Source organism: Arvicola amphibius, chromosome 3, assembly GCF_903992535.2.
Source record: "Arvicola amphibius chromosome 3, mArvAmp1.2, whole genome shotgun sequence".
Lineage (NCBI taxonomy): Eukaryota > Metazoa > Chordata > Mammalia > Rodentia > Cricetidae > Arvicola > Arvicola amphibius.
In genome coordinates this window covers 40583113-40605924 of record NC_052049.1, presented here as the reverse complement: position 1 = coordinate 40605924, position 22812 = coordinate 40583113, and the positions used below count along the sequence as shown (strand labels likewise).

The window sequence follows — 22812 nt, the reverse complement described above, 5'->3', positions numbered from 1 at the left end:
AAAAGATTGTTTAAAAAATATGTGGGGTGCTTATTATGTATGTGTTTGTTATTTGCTCAGATAGCCTATTAACATGTATAGGTCATGAGTCTCTACGTTTAAACCAAATGAAACAGGAACTTAATGTGTAGATTTGTTTGGTGATAACTGATAAGTTTATAGAGACTGATGAATGAAATGATTCAGACAGAAGTATTTCAAGGCTAAATTAAGAAAGACAGCTAGGCAAGACAGATTTATAGTTTTGGTTTCATAAAAGAAACAATGATCAGAATACTGTATGAAGAAAATCTATTTTCAATGAAAATAAAACTATTTTAAAAAATTCAATAAAATCAGTTGGAAGACTCAACAGGAGATACTGATTTGAAATGTGGATCCTGGTCGTCTTCTGTGTTTCTATAGGTGTTTCAGAGCTCAATGGGCTACTAGACATCTTGTCAACCCTTATCTGACACATCAGTAAATCCCTTGCTTACTGAGATGGTATCCTGAAGAATTGGTCCAGAGTCTGGGTTTGAAAGGATCATGAACTGACCTCCTTTTCACTCAAGGTCAGGGTCAAGACCAGTTTCCTGTAACCTGTTCCTTGGCTGTCGTTTGCCCACTCCAAGCTAGCCTAAGGGAGGTCAGTAAACAGAAGGCACAGCGGAGAAAGGAAGGGGAGGAAATGGTATCACAGAGTCAGACCACCCCAACTCTGGTTTCAGCACCTGTTCTTTACTCACTATGCGGGAGGGGGCTTGTAGGTATGCAAGTGCCATGGCATGGGTGCCGGAGGTCAGAAGGCAGCCTGTGGGTATTGATTTTCTACCCACACAGGTTCCAGGGATAAAACCCAACTAGTCAGGCTTGATAGCCTTTGCCCACTGAATCATCTTGTCAGCCTTTGCTCTCTTCCCAAACTATGGTATGAGTGTTCCAATGAGATTAGGATGAATATCTTTTTACTATTATCATGTATATTGATATAATTTCTTTTCTAAAGCTGTCATAAAGATGACAAACATTTTAAGAATGAGAGAACACATGTTCCACCCAGTCAATTGGGCAGTACATGCCAAAGTCAATACTGAGCTCTAGGCCTCTAGTTCTCAAGTTCAATATTCTGTCCTTTGGCCACAATTTGCCAATGTAGAATGCTACCTCCTTCGGAGTGTGCTCTGAGACTGAGTCTCATTATGTATATAGACCAGGCTGGCCTCAAAATTGCAATTCTGCTCCTGCCTCTTTAGGGAACTGAAATTATAGCACACACCATCACACCTAGCTATAACACCTCCTTTAATAAGAACAGTCACATGACTAGGGGGGGCGTTAGTGCTCAGAAGTCAAGTAAAGTCTATAGCTAAGAACTTAGCAAAGGATGCTAGCTGTTTTTTTTTTTAAAGAACAAGTAGTGAATAGTAAATTTATTGGATATAAAGATAAGTTGCTTAAAAACACACGTTATACATCTCTTGGTAAGATAGTAGCATCATAAAGTCATTAGGAGGAAAATTAGACCTGACCAAGTTACTACCATGACCAATGCCTCACCCCATTGCCTGTGAATGGATGAACCACCATGTACACGTTACTGCAACTGTACACTGGCAATAGAGCGATTCTTGTTAAGGAATATGAATGAAATCTCTGTTTAATGACTCAGATAAAGCGTTTTCAAAGATATTTCAAAATAGTAAGAAAAAACAAGAACAAAATTTTTAAATGTGTTTTATTTATTCAAGTTTTCATACTTGTGTACAAGATGCCTTTTGATCATATCCACTCCCCACTACCTCAATCCATCTCCTGCCAGACTAATGTTCTAATTGTTTTTATCAAGCTATATATTTTTCTGCACTCCCCTCCGGTGTGGGGAAGTCCTTCTGTATATGTGTTGTTTTCATCGGTTAATGAAAAAATAAAGGCTGTTTTGGCCTGTGATATAGGACAGAATAGAACTAGGCAGGAAAAACTAAACTGAATTCTGGGAGAAAGAAGGTAGAGTCAGTGAGATGCATGTAGCCACCAGAGAAGACGGACGTGTCCCAGAACTTGGCCAGTAGCCACAGCCACGTTGTGATACAACAGATTAATAGGAATGGGTTAATTTCAGATGTAGATAGCTAGAAACAAGTTTAACCTATTGGTAAAACAGTGTTTAAATAATATAGTTTTTCTGGGTGATTATTTTGTGTGTTGAGTGAATGAGCAACCTCTCCCAACAATTGGCAATGCCTTGTGCCAACTAAATCCATATAAAACGTGAGAAAGCTTGGAAAGGAATTCTAGACACAAAATAACAGATTTAAGCACATCTTAACACCATGGCTCATTTAAGAGAGGTTTTTCCTGATTCAGCAGAAGCAGAAAAATTGCAGTTTTGAATGGCCGCTTCCTGAGCTGTAGCGCCAGCACACACACTCCTTGGGGGGGGGGGGGGGGGGGGTCCGGCTACGGAACACTTAAGTGGGGCCTGTAAGCCGAGTGCCACAACCTACTTGTGACAACACAGACACACTGTGTGCCTAAAAATGGGGCAATGTACATGGCTCTCAGAGGCAGCGAACATGCTTCTGCAATGTAGGACTGGCAGAGCAAACAGGCAGAGCCTGTTGGCCCTAGCAAAGCCCACTTAGGCATTTTTTAAACGGGGGGGGGGGGGAGCGCTTCTAGTCAGAAAATAATTACAGATACACAATAAAGACAAATTCAGATGGAAAAGAGACCTCTAAATGGGACACCGTATTGGATAAATGTACATGGTCATGAGAGAGAAAAAAATATATAGAAAAAAGTAAAACAAAGTCTTTAAAGAACAGAGCACAGGCAGTCATAGGTTAAAGGAGTAAAGATAATAAAATGAATATTAAAACTTATAGGAAAAGTGACTGAGTAACAAAAATAAAACATGAATAAATGAAATATACACAGAGAGTCTGGATTATGTATATTACTGCATTTCCTTTGAATTTTTTGACTGTAAAGGAGCTAGGTACAGAGAGACTTTTCATTGTATGGGCTGCTAAATTAAACCAACATGCTTCCTTTAAAGGTATCAGGACTAGACAATTTGGGTTTAAGGATTTGTTGCTTTGGAAAAGAGGTGGTTCTTTTGTTTCCTCAGAGGATGAGAACCTATGGAATCCTTCCAGACTAATGTAGTTTGATGGACCAAGAGCCCCCTGAAAGGTCACCATGAACATTGCTAAAAATTACTTCCCCCAACAAAAAGAAGAAAGCAGTTTGGAGAAAATTATGCCCAAATTCCCAAATATTGTTTATAAATTTTTGTTTACATTTAAAGAGGGATGTGCTATAAAGATTTGCACTGGTATGGATCTTGGTTTATTGACAGAAATTTAAGGTCATTTTGTTCATGTATACTTCTGCACTTGATTAAGGTATTGTGTTTGTGTATCTCATTTAAAAATGCAATGTATAATTAAGAAATATAGGTTACTAGATAATCATCTATAATAGTCAAGCTTCTAGCCATGTTAGTTGTTTTAGATATACAGAGATATGTTTCAGATAGATAGATAATCTTCAAATCTTTAGAAACCTTCAGAATATGGCATTTAAAGTGTCCTTAAGATCTTAAAAACTTTTTATGACAATGAGAAACCATCGGTTCCTGGCAGCACCAATCTACTTCAAGAGGAAGATGGGCATCACAGAGGCTCCTCATGGAGTTTGTTAGTCATTGGGCAAGAAACTACTCTTGCCTGGACTACTTGGTGATATGCTATATGAACTAAACATGCAGGACCCACAGAAAAAATGACTGCTGAAGTTGCCTAAAGAAGGTGAAACCATCCTTCAGGGTGTTCCTGTTTCATCAAAGAAACAGCCAGACATTATGCAGGACATCAGTTGCTTAACTGATGAACTTTACCATTACAGGCAGAACAGATCTTCGAATTTCCTGCTTCATGGAAAAGTCTGCTGGATACTATGGGCCGGTAGGTTGAAGATTGGATTCCCCCATGTTACAGAAGAATTTTGGGTGACTGTTCAGGCAGCGAGATGTCTCTGTCAACTCTAGAGTTTTAGAAGTTTCTTACAATGCACTTCCTGTTTACTTAGGTAATATTATATCCTTCTGGAGTTTTTGATGGAGTTGAAGAATAGAAAGTTATAATTATAGTTTTCCTTTGTTAAGATCAAAGATAAAGTAAATATAAATATTGTAACTGTAATTCTTGATACCTGTTTTGTTATATGTAATTTACTATGCTCAAGTTAAATAAAAGTTTCCTTTTTATTTAAACAAAAAAGGGAAAATGGTGTGGAAAGTCCTTCTGTATATGTTGCTTTTATTGGTTAATGAATAAAGTAGCTGTTTTGGCCTGTATTAGGGTGTGATAAGACAGAAGAGAGCTGGGTGGGAAAACTAAACAGAATGATGGGAGAAAGAAGGCAGAGTCCATGAGATGCCATGTAGCCACCAGAAGAGAGATGTGCTCTGGAACTTTGCCGTGGTGATACACAGATTAGTAGAAATGGGTTAATTTAAGATGTAAGCTAGCTAGAAAGAAGCTTAAGGTATTGGCCAAGCAGTGTTTTAAATAATAAAGTTTGTGTGATTACTGTGGGTCTGAGCAGCTGAGAATGAACAAGAAACCTCCAACACACCCCTACCTTCCTCTCCCATGGTCCCCATGCTAACAATTTACTCAGGAGAGCTTTTCTTTTTCTACTTCCCATGTAGATTAGATGCATGTATGTCTCTCTTAATGTCCTCATTGTTGTCTAGGTTCTCTGAGAATATGAATTGTATGCTCGTTTTTCTTTGTTTTATGCCTAAACGCCACATATGAGTGAGTACATATGATAATTGTCAGAAATTTCTGGGTCTGAGTTACTTCACTCAAAATGATGTTTTCTAGCTCCATCTATTTACTCGCAAATTTAAAGATGTTGGTTTTTTTTCTGGCTGTGTTGTACTCCATTGTGTAAATGTACCACATTTTCCTTATCCATTCTTTGGTCAAGGGGCATTTAGGTTGTTTCCAGGTTCTTGCTATGACAAACAAAGCTGCTATGAACATAGTTGAGCACATGTCCTTGTGGTATCCTTTGGGTATGTACCCAAAAGTGGTATTGTTGGGTCTTGAGGAAGGTTGTTTCCTAATTTTCTAAGAAATCATCATACAGATATCCAAAGGGGTTTTACCAGCTTGCATTCTCACCAGCAATGGAGAAGTGCTCTCTTTACCCCTCAACATCTCCAGCATAAGTTGTCATCAGTGTTTTTGATCTTGACCAATCTTACAGGTATATGGTGGAATCTCAGAGTTGTTTTGATTTGCATTTCTCTGATGACTAAGGATGTTGAACATTTTCTTCCTTAAGTGTATTTCAGCGATTTTAGATTCCTCTGTTCAGAGTTCTCAACTTAGGTCTGTATCCCATTTTTTAATGGATTATTTGTTCTTTTGATGACTGATTTCTTGAGTTTTTTTTAAATATATTTTAGAGATCAGCTCTCTGTTCCATGTGGGGTTGGTGAGGATCTTTTCCCATTCTGTAAGCTGCCATTGTTTTCTTGCTGACCATGCTCTTTGCTTTACAGAAGTTTCTCAGTTTCAGGAGGTCTCATTTATTCACTATTTCTCTCAGTGTTACGCTACTGGGGTTATATTTAAGAAGTGGTCTCCTGTGCCAATGCGTTCAAGTGTTACTTCCCACTTTCTCTTCTATGAGGTTTAGTGTGGTTGGCTTTATGTTGAAGTCTTTGATCCATCTGGACTTGAGTTTTGTGCATGGCAATAGATATGCATCTATTTTCATTATTCAACGTGTTGATATCCAGTTATGCCAGCACCATTTGTTGAATATGGTTTTTTCCAATTTATATTTTTTGCTTCTTTGTAAAAAACCAGGTGTTCATAGGTGTGTGGATTGTATCTGAGTCTTCGATTCAGCTCCACTGGTCCTCCTGTCTGTTTTTATGTCAATACCATGCTATTTTCAGTTCTGTAGCTCTATAGTAGAGTTTGAAGTCAGGGATTGTGATGTCTCCAGAAATTCCTTTATTGTAAAGGATTGTTTTGGCTATCCCTGGTTTTTTCTTTTTTTTTTTTTGCTTTTCCATATGAAATTGAGTACTGTTCTTTAGAGGTCTGTGATGAATTCTGCTGAGATTTTGATGGGCATTGTATTGAATCTGTAGATTGCTTTTGGTAAGACTGCCATTTTTGCAATGCTAATTCTACCTACCCAAGGGCATGGGAGATCTTCCCATTTTCTGGAGTCTTCTTCCAAAGAAACAGATTTTAAGAAGCATCAAGTAAATTCACAAGAAACAGAGAAAAACGCGAAAATTTTGTTACTTTAGCTGGGTGGTGGTGGCACATGCCTTTAATTCTAACACTAGGGAGGCAGAGACGGGGATCTCTTTGAGTTCAAGGCCAGCCTGGTCTACAGAGCAAGTTCCAGGACAGGCTCCAAAGCTACAAAGAAACCCTGTCTCAAAAAAATAAAACAAAACAAAAGATTAATTTAAGTTGAATCATACTTTTCTTTCAAAAAGGACACAGATAAGCTAAGCCATGTTATCATAAAACTGGTCAAAATAATTGAATCTGGCCGGGCGGTGGTGGCACACGCCTTTAATCCCAGCACTCGGGAGGCAGAGGCAGGCGGATCTCTGTGAGTTCGAGACCAGCCTGGTCTACAAGAGCTAGTTCCAGGACAGGCTCCAAAGCTACAGAGAAACCCTGTCTCGAAAAACCAAAAAAAAAAAAAATAAATAAATAAATAAAAATAAAAAAAAATAAAAAAAAATTTGAATCTGAATTCCATATTGAGTCTATTTCTCTCTCAGTTAAAAGTGATACTTACCCCAATATTTAAGGTATTTTTCTCAAATGAAAAATGTAAGCACAAAACCATACAAAAAGTACTGTTTTGAAAAAAGATTTAATTTGAAAAGAGAGTGTTTTATGTACAGATGTCTGAAGGCAGGTGAGATCACGTGGTCAAATAATTTTTAATTCCACCCTCTACCAAGTCATTAATCTAACAGCTAAAGTTAGGGCCTCCAGAGAAAACACTTCCCATTTCATCATATAAGGCTGTGGCCTGTTCTTACCTTCTTGAACACTGTCATGTTAGAGAGAAAGGTAGTAGACAACTTGGGTAAATGGCCCACTTCCAGGCCCAAACTGGGGAGAAATTAACTAGCGAGAAAACTGGTAGTACAAACCACTCGGTTCTCTGCTCTCAAGAGCTCTCCTCATACAAAGTTCTCTGAAAATTACATTCCAAGCAAACCTCACTGTTCTTCCTAGTTCCCTTAAACACAACCTCAGAAATTCTGAAAGAAGTGTCATGTGAATACATTCCTGCAAGTCATGCTAGTTTACAAGACTTTATTCGGAACACAATTTCAATATGGTAATGAACTAAGAGAACTTTTTAGATAAGAAACCTAGGGAGCTGTTAACCTTCAAAGCAAGATAAATGCATCAAATATATATAGATGGGACCTTTGGCTAAACTAAAACTGAGAGAACAAAGTAACTTTAATAGGTTATTTGAATTAAGGAAAAAGAAAACAAAAAAAGGAACTACATCCTATGTGTCAATGTCCACTGAACACTAAAAAAAAGCCCTAAATCAGTGGTTCTCAACCTTCCTAACGCTGCGACCCATTAATACAGCTCCTCATGTTGTGGTGACCCACCTACCTCCAGCTACAAAATCATTTCAGTGCTACTTCATAAACCATAATTTTGTTACTGTTATGAATTGGATCATAATGTAATCTGATAGGTAGGATATCTGATATACAACCACCGTGAAAGAGCTGTTCAGTCCAAAGAGGGGGTGCCCCACAGCTTGAGAACCACTGCCCTAAATGGGCTGCCTCTGGGGTGATCTGAATTTTCAGCAGCAAGGGACAGAAAGAGGTCCCTATAGGTCGGAAGCCTACTTGAAAAGCTCTTGAATGCAAGTGTTTCCTGTGGGTCGTAGGTGGTACTTCCGCAGCACAGTTGTGCACACGCCTGCTGCCATTTAGCAGTGTCGGCCTCTTCCAGGTAAAACGCTTCCCACACCACCTGACAGCCACTTAAACAAAGCAGAGCCCGGCATGGGGAGTGCCAGAAGACATGTGACTGCGAATTTGCCTCTGACATAGAAACCACATGGCACAGTACTGGGAGACTTCTGAAGGAATGTTCCTAAGCAGCTCTATTGTAAACATGGCCCAGCATCAGTGGCGTGGACAGATAAACAGTGGCATTCTCTGGCAGTCTCACACCCAGAATACACCAAAGCAGTGTGATGTCGTCTAGTCATCACCAGCCACTGTGGCTACAGACTTGCAGGGAGATAGGGTGTTGGGGAATATTATTTCCAGGTGTGTGACTTTTGTTCCTGTTTCATTTGTTTAATTCTGTGAAGCTGTGTTACAGTGTGTCTCAAAAACACCTGATGGTCCTAATAAAGAGCTGAATGGCCAATGGTTAGGCAGAAGCAAGGATAGGTGGGGCTGGCAGGCAGAGAGGATAAATAGGAGAACCTAGGAAGAGGAGGAGCAAGAGAACAGGAGAGGAGGATGTCAGCGGCCAGCCACCCAGTCACCCAGCTAGCTACAAAGTAAGAAGGAAAGTAAGACATAAAGAAGAGGAAAAAACTCAGGCAAAAGGTAGTCGGGATAATTAGTTAAGAATAGCTGGCTAGCAATAAGCTAAGCTAACGCCAGGCTTTTATAACTAAAAATAAGCCTCCGTGTGTAATTTATTTGGGAGCTGGGCCCCTCAAAAAGAGTATAACATCACAATAATTGGGGGTGTTGTGTAAGTATGAAACCAACACCAAATTTCAGTCTTCACATAAAAATATAAACTTCTCCAAATGATTATAAGAAATATCTTGCCAACCTACACAAATACACCCTTCACACCATCACTGGCACCTAAAATAAACATTTTGAACAACTGGTACTATTGATCATTTGACAACTCATCCTAACAGTATAAAATCTTACTGATTCAACAAGAGGGAAATACTGAACTCTACTTACAAAGTGATATTAAAAACCTAAAGTAAGTATGATAGTGATCTAAAAATTAACCTATGTTTTTGTTGAATATTTAATAAAACAAATCAGAAAATGGAATTAAAATTAATTTTGCTTTTTATTTTTTAAATTGTGCCTATTGGGGCACACTGTATTTCTATTAAACAGGGAAGCATCAAAAAATACCAACAAACAAATTACAGGCACACCAAACACAGGTAAATTCTACTATTAAGACTTTAAGTGAGATGTATGGAAGTCATACTGTATGATATAGAGTTTAAAAACAGATCAAGCTAAGCCAGCATTTATGATGTAAAAATGCCACCACCACCAAGGAAATGGTTACAATCCAAATCTGGGGAGCCTGTTGGGAAGGGGCATGGAGACCTGACAAGGACTCAGAACTGCCTACAGCTTGGCATACAAGCTGGTCTGCTGCATTTGTTAACTGTATTCTGACTTCACTATAGACTGCCATCTCAGTTTTAAAACGCCATACAGGGGCTTTCCATAAACATTTCTATTTGTGCCATGGCATCGAAAAAAACTCACAAAAGTGAAAGAATAAGGTTGAATGACTTCCTATAACTCAAAAGAATAAAACTAAATACATTTTAATAACAGTCAGGGCCCTGTGCTGCTTAGCCAAGATTGTGATATCTCAATGTATAGTTTGTTGCTTTTATTCATTTTTTATTGAGCTCTCCATTTTTCTCTCCTCCCCTCCTTGCCTCTCCCCTGCCCTTCAACCCTCTCCCAAGGTCCCCATGCTCCCAATTCACTCAGGAGATCTTTTCTTTTTCTACTTCCCATGTAGATTAGATCCATGTATGTCTCTTTTAGAGTCCTCATTGTTGTCTAGCTTTTCTGGGATTGTGATTTGTAGACTGTTTTTCTTTGCTTTATGTTTAAAAACCACTTATGCGTGAGTACATGTGATAATTGTCTTTCTGGGCCTGGATTACCCCACTCAAAATGATGTTTTTTAGCTCCATTCATCTGCTTGCAAATTTCAAAGTGTCGTTATTTTTTTCTGCTGTGTAGTACTCCATTGTGTAAATGTACATTTTCCTTATCCATTCTTTGGTCAAAGGGCATTTAGGTTGTTTCCAGGTTCTGGCTATGACAAACAATGAGGCTATGAACATAGCTGAGCACATGTCCTTGTGGCACTATTGAGCATCCTTTGAATATATATCCAAAAGTGGTATTACTAGGTCGTGAGGAAGGAATATTTCCTAATTTTCTGAGAAATCGCCCACACTGATATTCAAAGGGGCTGTACCATAGGCGTGTTCCCTTTCCCCACAATCTCTCCAGCATAAGTTGTCATCAGTGTTTCTTATCTTGGCCATTCTTACAGATTTAAGATGGAATCGCCTCACACCTCAATGTATTTCTAATTACAAAATTATTTCCATATGTTTTAGAAGCACAAACAACTTGTGTTGAGGCCAGAAAGCCTTAGGTGACAACACCCAAGTTGCTATGCACCAGATTTGTTTGTTCTGTGTGCGGGTTTCTTTGCTTGTGAGACAGGGTCTCCCAATGATCTGAAATTTAGTAAGCAGACTAGGTAGGTTGGACAGCAAGCCCCAAGGATCTTACTGTGTTTGCCTCCCCAAAGTGTCAACTTCAAGCGTGCCATCATGCCTGACTTTTTAAACATGGACTCTGGAAACATAACTACTCAGATCTTCTTGTTTGCAAAATAAGTACTTTTAGTGAATTAGCCATAAACCCCCAATCTAGTATTACTTGCATTTTATTAGTATAATACATAGAAAGATGTCGCTGGATATTTCTGAATGGTTCCATAGATTCTTTTGACCTAATTTCAAAGAAAAACTGTTTTTATTAAAGCTACATTTATAATAAACTCTTAAGTTGTAATAGTTTTCTAAAGTTTACTTTCTTTTATAAAGTACTACTTAAAGAAGCTTCCAGCGTTGGAAGGTAAAGTTTTTAAAGTCCAATACACACATATTCATGTGCTAAAGCCTATAAAATAAATAACAAGTGTTCTATTAAACAATAGTATTAAATGAAATGTTACTAAACTAAATGAAGTGTAAGAATCAAGTTTTTAACAAAGGAGATTTTTCTGAGCACAAAAACCTTCTACTTCAGATGTGGCATGGCATGGATGCAATCACATGGGAGGGGGAAGCTGGGGTGGGAAGCTGAAGGGGGACAAATTTGAGTTCCAGGCCAGCCCAACCGACACCTAACAAGATGCCATTAGCTAGCTCTCCCCAAAAGGGGCTAGCCTTCTAGCATAAAATCCTGTTAAAGATACGCTGTTAGGATACAGAGCCAAGCTAATCTCTCTACCAAAGAGTATTACTGATGACTTATTCTTCATGCTTAATTCATTTTATGCATAATTGAACTGATAAATGAAAAATAATCCAGAGAAAATTGACACTGTCATACTCACCATGAACTTGGTTGATTTCTGAATTCTGGGAAAGAATTTCATCTGCTAGCTTCTGAGCAGTTGGCAAGACTTCGGTGTGGTGCACTGTGATCAAATACTGAACGAACTTCTGCAGCTGGTCTCTGTTCATCTGGAAGAGAGTCTCTGAGATGGGAAGGTGCAGTTTGACCTGATCTGGCTTGCGGATGCGGTATAAAGACAATGCCACAACATGGGCACAGTAAAATATGTCCTTGTTTCCACAGCTGCAGGTCACTGAGGTAATCTTGCAACGATCAAAGCTGATAGCCACGTTGCAAATGGTTTCTGGCTCTGACTGTACTGCGGGTTCCGTGACTGTGCCACTCAAGTGGAAACCTAGGAGACAAGACAGGGAAGGTTCAGCCTCTGCACACAGACGCTAAGGGAAGTCCCAACTCGTGCAAACAGGTGGCTCTGGACAGCACAGCAGGGAAAAGAAGAGGTGGAAACAGGAGACCCAGCATTAAGCACTGACTTCCCAACTGGGGATAACAGACAAAGGATGATCAACAACATCGAGGTACTCTGCACAGCAAAATCAACACTGACTGCAGCACAACCTCAACTGTGCAGATCAAAGCCACAGCAAGTAGCTACGTCACTTCTGTACTCATGGCGAGGAATGCACAACCAAGACCCAGAGCAGAGGGACACTAGGGGTCTTCCTTGTTGTATGCATACATTTTGAAGTGTCTATTACCTGCCTTATTCAGTTTTTTTTTTTCTCACCCAGACTTGCCCCTCTCTTCACATTTACTCCAGTCTGGCACAAAGCTACAAATCAACACTGCAAACGTAGGGGAGGTTCCTTTCACTAACTTTGACCAGAGAAACTTCTTAAAGTAATATTCTTTTCTGCAATATACCTATGTATGTGTATGTATGTCCGTATGTACATACATACATACACACACACACGCACGCCCGTGCCCTCAGATTGCAATATCTTTCAATAGCAGCTACAGGGAGGGCTGTAAAACCTACAGCTGTCCATGCATAACAGCCTGAATAACTCGCACAGAAGAAGGCCTAGATACAAGGTTAAGTACATATACAACTCCCTCCACAGTACAGTGTCATCAATAAGGAAAAGGCATTAGAAGCAATGTACCTTCAATTTAGAACCAGAATTCCATCATCAATGGCTAGCTGGACACTGCTTATAATGATCCAGAAGTGCAATGCTTGCCCCACTGAGGAAGTCATTTGCCCTTGGAGAGTTCTAGCTCAGCCAACTGAAAATGCCTCCCACAACCACTGTGTACAGCTATGGCCTTCTTGGCCAGAAAACAAACCTATACTTTTTCCCTAAATGCATGAAACCACCCTGAAGCTTGGGGTGGAGGTCAGCTGGGTAGACGCAGGGGATTCAGCCACCCATCCCTAAAGACCCGCTCATTGGTGAGGGATAAATCTGAAGGCTACAGGGAGATCCCTTTGGGAACAACAAGGGTTCAAATTTACATCATGACTTCAAATGACTGACATAAACTTTGAGCATCAAATAATGAAGCCCTCAGCGTTCTCTTGGTCTTCTGCTATTTATACTAAAAAAGAAATTTCAAGCTGGTGACTGAGCCCCCCCTTCACAAACCACATGAAAACTGGGTAAGTGTTGCATGTGGCTCCAGAGTGACTGGCAGATAATGCCAAGAATTCACACGTGACATCAGGACCCCAGTCACTAACGCCCATGTTACCAGGCCACTACTCCAAAGAAAGGAAACCTCCTAGAGGGAGGACATTTCATCTTGACAAGATAAATGTGTTGTAATCATTTTTAATCAAATAAATCAATTTACAAAGGGCATTCCAGAAACACAAACTATTGTTTCACAATAGGAAAATTGGAAAACTATCATCTAATAGATATGTGGGTTTTCTCCCCTATAAACACAATCCATTTAAAAACAGACATTCTAGTTTCCTTCATCACTTTGATTAAGAGGTCTCTAGAAAGAGAAAAAAATTTAGAGAAAGGATACTAGAAAATAGTCTTGATTCTCATGTTTTTACCCATTCAAAAAAGTTAATACATAAAGAAAACACCTGAGAAAATGTCAAAAACAAAAAAACACAGGCAACTTTGCCTTAGTACAAACCAGATGTACTATATGTAATTTTAAAAAATTGCATGGAATAGGCAAAGATAAGAAAAAAAATGTCTTGACTCAGAAGAAAGGCCCCAAACATATTCTATACATTTAGTTCAAAGAAAACTGTTTCCATGTGTCACATATTTACACGTATGGAAGCCAGACACCAAAGCATGGAGCGTTGTAAATCGACATTTCTAAGATGAACATCGTCCCACCTAACACAATCACCTTTCTTCTTGCCTGCTATGTGAACGACTTTGTCCCTATATAAAAGGGTACTGGATAATTCTAAACAGAGACAAGACCCATGACTGAGGACTCAAAGGAGCAATACTAGCAATAAACTGTCTACAATAAAGACTGGGAGGGAGCACATTCCTAGCATGTTCCAGGCCCGGAGAGCAATCCTCAGCAACATGTGGGGCGTATAAGCATATAGACACATAGACGGGGACACACACACACACACACAGACACACACACACACACAATCACCATGATCCACATAATCAAGAGTCAAACAAAACAGAATAGGTGCTCTAAATAACACTGTCATTAAAGAAAAAGATCCTTAAGAAAATTGATGAAGCCCTCAAAGAGCTAGTACAAAAATGGTACGTATTCATGTAAGTTGTACAGTACAAGTCAAAAAGATGAAGTTGACTGATTGTAATACAGTGCTCTTTTTGTTTTGTTTTTTGAGACAGGGTTTCTCTGTAGCTTTGGAACCTGTCCTAGAACTAGATCTTGTAGACCAGGCTGGCCTTGAACTCACAGAGAATCCCAGCACTTGGGAGGCAGAGGCAGGTGGATCTCTGTGAGTTTGAGGCCAGCCTGGTCCACAGAGCAAATTCCAGGACAGGCTCCAAAGCTACATAGAGAAACCCTGTCTTGAAAAACAAAACAAAACAAAACAAAACAAAACAAAACAAAAAACACGTAAAACCAAACAACCAAAAGCAAGCTATTCCTCTTGTTCTGTCCATTCATTTCCCTGAGGATGCTCCATGTGGCTCGAACGTCTCTGTCAGGAAGACTGCCGCTGTCAGCTCAGCTGGCCCTCTAATCTGATGGTGCAGCGGTTATTTAGCACATGGGGGCCCATTAGATTTGGGGGCAATTTTCCCTTTGCCTTCAGGTGAGGATTACCTCAAATACAGGAAAATCACATGTTCATACGTAAAAGGCAGCTCTGTACAACTTTCTAAGCCCATGGGGTACTGTGTCAGTATGAAAAGATTCCAGTAAGCTGACCTCAGAATTTTATAACGGTATTCTGTTGAGATTCCACTACTAGTCTGTGTATCCTAAATCGTATCAACACACACGGAAGAGGAGCAGAGGGCCTCTGTGTCCCTCCATCACGCCAAGAGTGCTGGGGAGACCCACTGCCTCATGAGACTCACACGCCACCGCCCTGCTGTGGTTATCCTTGCGTGCTGAAGGAACTGAAACAAGACAACTTCCTAAGAACGGACTTTGACTTTCTGGAGCTCTGACTAACATGACAACTGTTTTAGGGCAAGAACTGAGCACAGAAAAGAGGTCAGTCCTGTACTATCTGGTGAAACATGTTTCGAATAAGTAAAACTGGAGAAATTACTATAAGCCTTCTAAAAATATGTTTAGGCCTGGATGTTGGCACATACTTTTAAACCCAAGCACTCCACTCAGGAGAGGCAGAGGCAGGCAGCTCTTTATAAGTTCAAGGCCAGCCTGGTCTATATAGAAAGTTCCAGGCCTCAGTGAGACCCTGTCTCAAAAACAGTTTGCTGGAGAGCTCCAGGTAGGACGGCAGACTACAAACAGTAATGCAGTCATGAAGTCAGGGAAGCACAGGCTCTAATCAACACGACAAGGAAAGGCTGTGAATGTCACAAAGGTGGCGAAGGAGAGACTGAAGACACACACACACACACACACACAAAAAACAGGAATCCAAGCTTAGTGGGGATCCAGCTGGGTGGCTCTGCAGCGAGCAGGAAGGGAAAGAGAAACCTTATTTGAAAGGCAAACCAGGCCTCAATAGAGAAAGGACTGGCAGGCCCAGTGTAAGGATAAACCCAGGGATCACATGAGCCTCATATTCAGCTGCACCACGTATTGTGAGACAGTGATTCCTCCAGTCATAGCAGAATCCCACTGCGTCACTGTATATGACTAAGAGGACAGTGGGCTCTCTTCTGAAAAGGGACTCACTGTTTAAAACTGAGCTGCCCCGGAGACCTAATGTCAGGGAACAATCACAAGTCTTGAAACCCAACTTTAATCTGCCATAGTCAGGGAGTGAGACACAGCCCTGTGAGGCAGTGGTAGAGTGCAAGGGGGCTGAACAGGCCAAAACTGCAGGCATCAGAGGCTTGGTACAGAAAGAGAAGTGCACATAGACAGGGACACCCCCATGGCCAGCCTATCAACTCAGAGTAACCGTGGAGCATCTGTAGGCCGGCATTAAGTGGGCAGCCTGGGGTCAGCCTGATGGACCTCTGGAGGTGGCTATCTGCTCAGTACTTTAGGATCTCAGAACTCCGAATTCTGCTGACTGCTTGACACCACAGTACATCAATCCTGGTGGGGAGGAGGGGTCTAACCAGTCGCCCTACAGGACTCCGTGCTAGCTAGAACATTAGTTACTCTAGGGTGTAGATATGAGGAGAGAAATGCTAGGAAGGAAAAAAATCCTTTGAATTAAATAGAAAACACAACAGGAAGCATCACCAGGAGACTAAAACAAGCTGACAAAAGGAGATCGGGGAGGAAGAAGAGGCTGATAAAATACTACATTCAAAGGGCAATAAAGGAAAAGAAAACCGAACTAGCGTAGCAGCAATGGGTGGGGGAGGGAACACACCTAGTCCACACCTGAAAAGCCAAGTGGAGCAGCAAAGACCTGTGACGGGAAGAACAAGCTGACAGTGGGACGGCAGCTCTGCAGGCCGCAGGTGTGCCCCATACCTTCTCTGCACCAGCAGAAAGCAAGGGAAAGACGAGAGCCCCTCAGGTCCAGACCCCCTTCATGCTACACACGACTAGCAAACGACCCCTCACGCTGCACACACCTGCACCTCTAATTATCAAGAGAAGAATCCACCCTAGCGTTTTCATTGCTCTTTTAGTAATATTTTCACTTCGTTATATTTTAAACATGAGACCTTTTTAGAAGATTCTGTTCATACTTTTATTCCCCTCCATTCGTCCATCTAATTTTATTTGCATGCTGTTTTTCGGCACTACAATTTTTTTCCTCTTCTTCCCTTTCTCCTTCTCTTTCACCCACTTTGTTTCCCCTTGGTTTTCCTTCTAATAGAGTGTTTACTCCGTCTGAGGGCATCACGACACTTCACATACACAGAAACTGTATGGCACTAGAAAAGACAAATGTAATAGAAGACCTAGAAGTGAGCCCACTCAGCCACAGCCATCTGATTTGGGGTGTCAAAAATACACATCAGAAAAAAAAGACACCCTCTTTAACACACACACAAAACACAAAACGGATCAAAGGCTTCTGTGGGGAGTAGATGAAGTCCTGAGTGCATGTGCATTATTGACATGAGCACCATAATAACAAGGAACTCATAAGCACGGGAATGGCAAAGCCTTCCCTAGGTTAGGCTCAGAGGAAAGGCAAGACCTCCTCTAGTCCAAGTACAATGTAACAAAAGATTGCCCTTTACCAGTGATGGAGACAGTACCAACCAGTTTCCTCCTCCCAAGGAACGTAACCTGAAACTGCTTCCCTACAGAGACCTCCTACTAATACTATACGGCACCTTCTAATTTGATATGTATAATAAACTCACTTCCCGTGCAGCAGCAGATAATCAACGAAGGCACCGAGCTTCTGGAGTGCTGATGTGTTTGCACCAGAGCACACAGCCCATCTGTCTCAGAGTCTCTGTGCATGTCTCTGACACATCCACGGGTCACGTCCAAACTCATGCAAGTAAAGGCCGACCTTAATTCTAAGACCTAAAACTTTGCAATTGCTCGAGGAAAACACTTCAAGATATAGACATAGACTAGAACTCTAATGGCAAGAGATAACCCCAAGACTAACAAATGAGATTATACAAAACTAAAGGGCTTCTGCACAGCATAGGCAGTAACCACCAGCAAGAGGAAATTAACAGCTAGAATATTTAAGGAGCCGCAAAAACTAAACAACAAAAATACAATTGGTAAGTGGGCTAATGAACTGAAATGACAGTTCTCAATATATGTATTATAATGTATGTATGGTAGTAACTGAAAACATGTGTTCAACACCCTTAACCAGAGAAACAGGTGACCCCAGTCAGAACTTTTGTCATTGAGAAAACACAAAACAACAAATGCTGGCAAAGACAGAGGATAAAAGCAACCTTTGTACACTGCTGGGGAAATGTCGCCTGCTACAGCCCTACAGAAGACAACAAAAACCAACTACCAAGACTATTCTGATCTGGGGTCACACCCAACATAGCACAAACAGACACTTGTGTCAGCTGCGTGCTTTTTCTGGAGCATTTACAACGATAATAAGAAACAGAACCAAGCTCAATGCCCATCAATGGGGAATGGCTAAAAGAAACAGGGTAAATCAGAGTAGAGAATGGAATTCTTATCCAGACATAAAAACATAAATGCAAACAAATGTGAAATCATGGCCTTTTACTGGGAAATGGTATGGATGGAACTAGAGACCACTGTTAGTGAGAGGTCAAAAGCAAATGTACTGATGTGTTTTAGCTGTATACACAGGATCGTCCACTGGGTGGTGCCCTGTGTGGATTCTTGTGTGTGGTAAGCAAAATTAAAGGAAGGCAAAAAGGGGAGTGACAGCAATAGACAGGTATTTTGATATAAAAAGTAGAAGAGAGGCCTTCTTTGGGGACACGATGGAGGCAGCAAGAGAAGGGTCGTGGAGTGATGGCTGTGGGCATAAAGGAAACTAAGTATAATGATATATATGCATGAATAAATTTTTTAAAACTTGAAAAAGTATTTGGCTCTACAAGGTATAATTTTAGGAAATAAACCGTTTCCACATCACAGCATCCTATTAGTCCCACGGCTCAGCCTCCAGGAACAGAAGGAAACTGTGAGGCAGTGCAGCACCAAGCAGGCCTTGGGATAGAGACTCTGCCCCACACGGGTGCTGTACCTTAGATGCTGTGTGCCTTCAACACATTATTCGGCCTTCTTGAGTCTCACTTTATTTGTGTATGTACGTGGCTAGACTCACGCTGCAAGGCTGGCTGGGGGACTGGAGTGAAATAACATGTGTAAAGCACCTGGCACATAGTAAAAGTGCTCATTAAATTTTATTTCCCTTCCCTTCCCTGCCCAGCTGGAGAAACAGAGGGGTGTGGACATGTTCCCTTCATCCATAACACTTTCTTTTTCTAAGCTACTGGAATCTTGGGGGAGGAGGTTGCTTTCATAGGCTGACTTGGGAAATAAAGAGAAATCACAAAGCTTTTCGAAGCAAGAGACCAGGGAAACACTAGAGGACTCGTTCTTACTTGAGAACAAAACGGAAAGATTTAAGTCACTTGTATCTCTGCTCAATCCAGCTCGTCCATTTTGTCCATCGTGTTCATTTTATATGCAGAGAAACTAAAATTAAAAAAAAAAACACTAGGAGAACACTTTTAAATTAATTGTAGGTTTGTAAATATTATAATGCAGTGAGTCTCAAAGTGTGATACTAACCTCCCCCCGAAACCCTCCAGAGCTTCTGAGAGCACCCACGATAACGAAATCTTCATAATTACACCTGATACTAGTGACCTTTTACAGCGCCTCTCCTCAGTGCATATTCGGTTCTAAGAGGCTGACATGATGTGGGCTACCGTAACAGAGACAGATAAATAAAAGGGCTGGATTTTCCTAAGGGCAAACATTAAAGAGATTTGCACAAACACAGATAATGTCACTCATTTCAGTAAAATATTCTTATTGGGAGTTACAGGGTTTTTTTTAAATATTTTATTTCTATTAACATATACTCACTACTATTATTGCATAACATGCATTTTAATTTATTTACAGATTTTAATTTGAAAGACAGTGTCTTAGCGTTTCTATGTTGGAATGAAACATCATGACCACAACCAACTTGAAGAGGAAAGGGTTTATTTCATCTTACCAACTATCGGGTCACAGTTCATTCATTGAGGGAAGTCCAGGCAGGAAACTCAGGGCAGGAGCCTGGAGGAAGGAACTGAACCTAGAGTCCAGGAAGGAACAAACACTTGCCTCCTGGCTTGCTCGTCATGGCTTGCTCAGTTTTTCTTCTACACAATTATGACTACCTGCCCAGGGAGTGGCACTGCCCAGATGGCAGGACCTTGCCACATCAATCATCAATTCAAGGAAATGCCCACATCGGTGGTGGCTTATGGGCCAATCTTACGGAGACTTTTTCTCAGTTGAAGTTCTGCTCTTCTCAGACCGACCCTAGCTTCTATCAAAGTTGGCAAAACAAACCAAAACGACTACTGGAACACAAAGTTAGTGCCAATACTTACTAACCCCATAAACAAAAGCCTTAAGGAATTTCTCATGAGACCCAAAGGATCATTATAATGCCCTGAAGAAACAGTTCAATGGAACTTTGTAACAGTATTTACAATTGGATTACTTTTTCCAAACTTATATTCATTTATGTGTCTGTATCTATGTGAGTATACCCCTTGTGTGTCGGCAGGGACTCACAGGGTTGCAGGTGGTTGTAAGACACCAGACAGGGATGCCCCCAGAACGCTCCAGAAGAGCAGCAAGTGCTCTTAATTACTGAGCAATCTCTCCAGCCCTAGCACTTGGATCTTAACGCAACAGACCGATAGTTAATATACTCATTAGAGAAACAGGAAAGGGGCAGACTTCTCACACATGAACACAACCAAAATCTTAGCAAAGATGAAGTTTTCTGCAAAGAAAACTTCAATTCTTCACTGACAGTAAAAAGGCATTTCAATCTTGAAAGAGTCTTATCTCTGAGTAGGGTTAGTGTTAAGTTTCAAAGGGGACAGAGACCATGGCATCACTGAACGACAGCTGTTTTACAATACACCAGAGAGTTCCCAAGTCTGGCCTTTTGCACATCTTGGTCTATGCGCCCAGCTGGCTGAAAAACGGTTATGAACTCAAGGCATTAGAAAATTTCTATGCTAGAATAAACTGGCAGACATGAAATAAACACACAGGCCTGAAACCATTCCTTCCATGGAACATTCTTTTCGGGAAAAAAAAAAAAATGCGCCCCTGCATGAAGCGCTAGAATAGCATATTCTTCGTTAGAGAATTTAACAGAAGCAGTGGTGTAGGGCTTACACAAATACATCTTTCACCCCTTTCCTACATAAAAAGAACCCCTGGGGAAATTAAAAGCAGAAAGCAAGGCAATGCAATGTTATGGCTGAAAGGGTGGCCAGGGTGGGGAGGGTTCTCCCCCCCCCCATCTTCTGAAAAGCTAGGTCTAAGAATGCAGAGGTGTTAGCATGTAACGTTTTCACGGCAGCGTATGAAAAGTTAGGTCTAAGAATGCAGAGGTGTTAGCATGTAACACTTTCGTACGTATGAAAAGCCAGGTCTAAGAATGCAGAGGCATTAGCATGTAACGCTCTCATGGCACATATGAAAAGCCAGGTCTAAGAACGCAGAGGTGTTAGCATGTAACGCTCTCATGGCAGCGTATGTGTTACCTAGCACACTAGTCCAGCTCAATGTGTCATAACCAGCATTGATTTATGACTGGTAAAGGAGATGAGGCAATCCTTCCCCCACCCCAATCTAACAGCAAACCTTTCCTAACTGGAAACTACTGCACACAGTCCAATAACCTGTACTGCCATGATCGGTGTGCACACAAACGTTTCATTCAAATCATGCAGAATCTCCAGACCAGCGGTACAGACAATAGGGGGTCCAAGACAGAGACAATAAATGCAATTTAAAAACCAGCTTATCTAAAATATCATATTCCTTCTTTGACTACATAATTTTCTCAAAGGGAAATCCTAAATTAAAGACACTGCATCCTGTGAGCTGGCTAATTAAATCCTCTAGCCCTAATTTCTAATGCTAAGCTTAAACAGCTTATAGAAAGACACCGGGAGATTTTGCTGGTAATTGCTGATGAAGTAGTTCCATCTTTTTGAAAAATTATTTTTAAAGGAAAAGCTTTATTTTAGGTCCAACTTCAGAATAACTGTTTGAAACAGACTCACTCACTTGTACACTTCATTAATATCTGAGAAAGATAATGGCAAATTTATGCAATGGCCAGACTGTGAAGCACAGCACACCATATAAACAACATAAAAGTTTACGGAGCATGCCCTGGACAGCCCTAACCAAGAGCTCCCAGCAGCATTCTGTGCAATATTGGTTTTGTTTCCTCATTAATGTGAATTCTTACACCATTTCATACAGAGATCCAGTTAATCAGAATACCTATGTGTTAGCCATGAGTGCCATTAGTTAGTTAAAACTCTTTCTAAGAGAAGAAACCCAGAAACTTGGTTCTTTGTAACCAGCACGGAGATGGGAGTTTAAGCAGAGAAGTGCAGGGAACAGAACAAAACTAAGACACTGTCAGCCTGTGTTAGCCTAAAGCCTTGACAACACTTTCTCAGGGGCGTATCTGCAGGGCAGCAATCAGTCAGAGAAGCTGGGCAGCCAGGAGAGGGCTCGAATAAACAAATGGGAGTCAGAATTTCTCCTCTTCAAGGTGCTTAGCGATGTAAATGTTATCTTTCCTCTGATGCCAACCTTTTCTGATCCAAGTAAAGCAGTTCTGGCCTTTTGCCCTTCTCATGAGGGGCAGTCAATTAGCCCTTCCCTCCAGATCCCAGCACCACCTGCAGAGCCCTCACAGCCCCTAACTCTTTCTTACTCCCTCTAGAGCCTCGCTCCTGGGTCTCTGACCTGTCAAGTGCAGATGAAGTTTATTAGTGCCTTTGTTGTCCTAGCCACAACTCTTGGTACAATCTCACACCTCTGTCTTGCCTCCCAGGGCCCAGAGGCCAACAGAGACCACAGAAGACCTGAACCTGTTCATTTCCTGTTTTGCTTGCAGCCCTCAGAAGTGCTTGACTGTTTCCTTCATCAGCAGGGGCAGAGGGGAAACACCAGAGACAGTTGTTTACCAAACCAAGAGGTAAGGGAGAGTGTGGTTTCAAAATCGGGAGGGGAGGATGCAAGCCAAATCCCCGTTTCCCCAAATCTAAAGTTCTGGCCTA

The 22812-nt window shown here is 41.0% G+C and overlaps 1 protein-coding gene across 1 annotated transcript in view; it reads right to left on the bottom strand.

Moving 5' to 3' along the window:
• The window catches only part of Zswim6 (zinc finger SWIM-type containing 6), a 170468-nt gene that overhangs the window by 55773 nt on the left and 91883 nt on the right, over positions 1-22812 (bottom strand). Inside the window, 1 exon segment of the mRNA XM_038324049.1 lies at positions 11463-11819. Coding sequence (XP_038179977.1) covers positions 11463-11819 — 357 coding nt within the window.